Here is a 2,762-nt window from a genome sequence, read left to right on the forward strand (position 1 = left end):
CCAGCGCCCAGAAAGCGCTGGAGCTTGGCAGCGGACGGCGCTTCGACGTGGAGTCCCGGGCGACGTTGGGAGGTGTCGGCCTCGACGATGCCTTCGTGGATTGTAAGATACCCGACCTTTCCGTTCTCGTCGTGGTAGCGGCAGCGCTCGAGCAGCGGCAAGTAGCGCTGACACGCGGGCGGCAACGTAGCCCGTGCTTGGCCAATGATGAAGGGCATCATGTTGACCTGGAAGGGCTTGGGCTGCGTCTCGCCATCGACAATGTGCGTAAGCGGCGGTGGAAAGTCGACAAATCGGGGCGTGTGCGGGATCGGCGTGTCGTGCGGCGTGTCAAAGGGCAGAAAGACATTGCCAAGTGGGACGTAGCCGCGCTGGTCGGTCTTGAGTTGCGCCCGCCAGATCGCCCGGAGATGATCGACGATGGCCTTAAGAACATCGGTTTGGCCTCGCAGCCCACGCAGCGAGCTTCCGTCGTCCAGCGTCCCGAGCAGGAGAAGGCGGACGACCGAGTTGTGCCACAATGGCGCCGGCGTCATTTCGACAATTCAGAAATGAGTTCGATGCGGGCAGATCGCAACCCCGTGCGCTGTGATTGGTGGAAAATAAGCCAATCGGACGCTCACTGAGTGGATTTTCTTCTGGCTTTTCTGCTCTATTCGGGTAAGACCTGGCACAGAAGCCAATGAAACACCTCGTGCGATCCAACGACACGGGCAATGAGGACGATTTGCGGTCCAACCCTTGAACGACCCTGTTGAGGACGACATGGTGCTTTTTCTATCGTGCAGCAACAGGCTTATGACGCTAGGAACGCGCCTCGACATCGCGATGGTCTCTTCTGTCCGGTGCGTTGGCATGTACAGTTTGTGCTCCTTATTGTTGTCAGCTTTTATACAAATTGGTGGCAACGAACGCACTCAACCAAGCGTTTTACACTAATGACATCAATGGCGAAGCGGAATCGCGTGGGCGAATCGACCTGGCGCGTCGGGCGACGCGACGTACAGGAAGCGCCACTTCTTGATGTCAAAGACGTAGAAGCCGTGGGCGTGCCAATGGAGCGAGACGAGGCCGGCCATGAGGCCAGACGCCTTGTCCATGTAGTCGAGGCCGTTGAGCTTGTGCGTTCGGAGCATGTACTTGCCGGCCGACGAGAGGAAGAGCGACGTCGGCGTACTCGACGTCTGTCGTGTCGAGACAAACGAGAGGCCAACACAACTACAACACACAGCGAGCGTGTACCACAGCCGGCGCACGGACCCCAGTTGCACGTAGCCACTCGAACACGTGAGCACTTGGTCCATATCGAGGGCGACGCACGACCGCTCCAAGCGTGCATCGTACGTGGCGGGCGAGACGCTGATCCACACAAACATAACGAGCCACGCGAGCAGCGCACTCCGCGTGGCGTAGACCGGCGTCGTAGCTTTCGTGTAAACGCTCAACGTGTCGTTGAGGACGTACACGAGCCAGTTGACTTCGCCAGAGACGAGGAGACGCGTGTACCATGGCACCACGGGCGTAGTAAACGCCGAGACGGCGCCAACTTGGGTGAGCGAAATGGCGCTCGTATGCAGACAGACCATCGCGGTCACGCTTCGGAGGAGCAGGCACGGCCGGCCGATCCAGACAAGACCGATCGTGCGGTTCATCTGGAAGAGGTTGCGTCCTTCGATGTGCAGGAGGCTGCTCATCATGTAGAGAGCAATCGTCATGGCAAGCAGCACGAACACCACCGTCATGTACTGCACCGAGGTGAGCAGCACAATGGCCAAGTCGTGCCGGATCTCGGCTGGATTCGGGCGCATACTGTGCGTCAGAAGCGGCCCCGAGATGGCCGTGAGCGCACCGGAGTCACCAGCGAAACGCACGACTTCGCGCGTGCCGGCCGCCCACCCATAGAGAAACACCCAGCCGTAGAACGGCCACGACGCATCTTGCGCCTGGTCGTCGTCGAAGATGTTGGCATGGAAGAGCGACGGTACTGAGGCATTCAAAATGAACTGCACAAACTGAACGTCGAGCTGCCGCACGCTGGCTTCAAGACCCGGCGCGAGCTCGTTGGGCGCCGCAAAGGACGCATTGTACAGTGTCAGAAACAACTGCATCGCACGGTAGACGTCGCTGCACGAATAGGCCGCTGTAAAGTCGTAGGCGCAGAGACTCGAAAGAGTCTTGGTCGAGATCGCCCGCGATGCGCTGTACCCGGCGAGCGCAAACAGCAGCTGAAATTTGTCTGGGGACGTAAATTCAAACACGAGGGTATGGCACGCGGTCGATGGTGTGAACGCGCGGTAGAGAGGTGACGCGACGATGATCGACACGTGCAGCGGTGACGCGGCGAGGTCATCGCCGCAGAGAAGATTTCCACCCACAAAGGCAATGTCGGTATAATTCAACGCCTTTGGGAAAGGCCCGACGTACTGCTTGAGCGGAAGGGATAGAAACGCCGCTTGCGCGTCACGGTCCGTCACCAACAGTCGGTTCAGACTCGAGAGCATGCGGTGGTACCACGATAGCAGCGACGCCGGACACGGCACGTAGACCATGTCCACGCTGCCAAACGGCCCGATCGTCGATGCCAGCAGCGTCAGTCCGGCCGGAAGTGGACTCGGGAGCGTGAGGTTCTGTGTCAGTAGCATCGCGCTCGTCACGTTGGCAAAGGCAAAGCGCGCGCTCGCACGCAGCAGACTACGCCCACCGACAAACGTCGTGTTGGTCGCAATGGCCCAGAGGTCGGACGCAAACGACCAGTACATCTT

At 59.6% G+C, this 2,762-nt stretch overlaps 2 protein-coding genes across 2 annotated transcripts in view; both read right to left on the minus strand.

Moving 5' to 3' along the window:
- The window catches only part of SDRG_16625 (hypothetical protein), a gene marked incomplete at its 3' end in the record, with an annotated part of 1,214 nt that extends 618 nt beyond the window's left edge, over positions 1–596 (minus strand). Inside the window, exon 1 of the mRNA XM_008622843.1 lies at positions 37–596. Coding sequence (XP_008621065.1) covers positions 37–536 — 500 coding nt within the window. The 5' untranslated portion in view covers positions 537–596. The remainder of the gene's footprint in view (positions 1–36) is intronic.
- Positions 597–850: 254 nt separating this feature from the next.
- On the minus strand, positions 851–2,762 carry SDRG_16626 (hypothetical protein). The gene has a single exon (XM_008622844.1). The coding sequence runs from the start codon at positions 2,757–2,759 to the stop codon at positions 945–947; it is 1,815 nt and encodes a 604-aa protein (XP_008621066.1). The 5' UTR covers positions 2,760–2,762; the 3' UTR covers positions 851–944.

Source organism: Saprolegnia diclina, assembly GCF_000281045.1.
Source record: "Saprolegnia diclina VS20 unplaced genomic scaffold supercont1.140, whole genome shotgun sequence".
In the NCBI taxonomy this organism is placed as follows: domain Eukaryota; phylum Oomycota; class Saprolegniomycetes; order Saprolegniales; family Saprolegniaceae; genus Saprolegnia; species Saprolegnia diclina.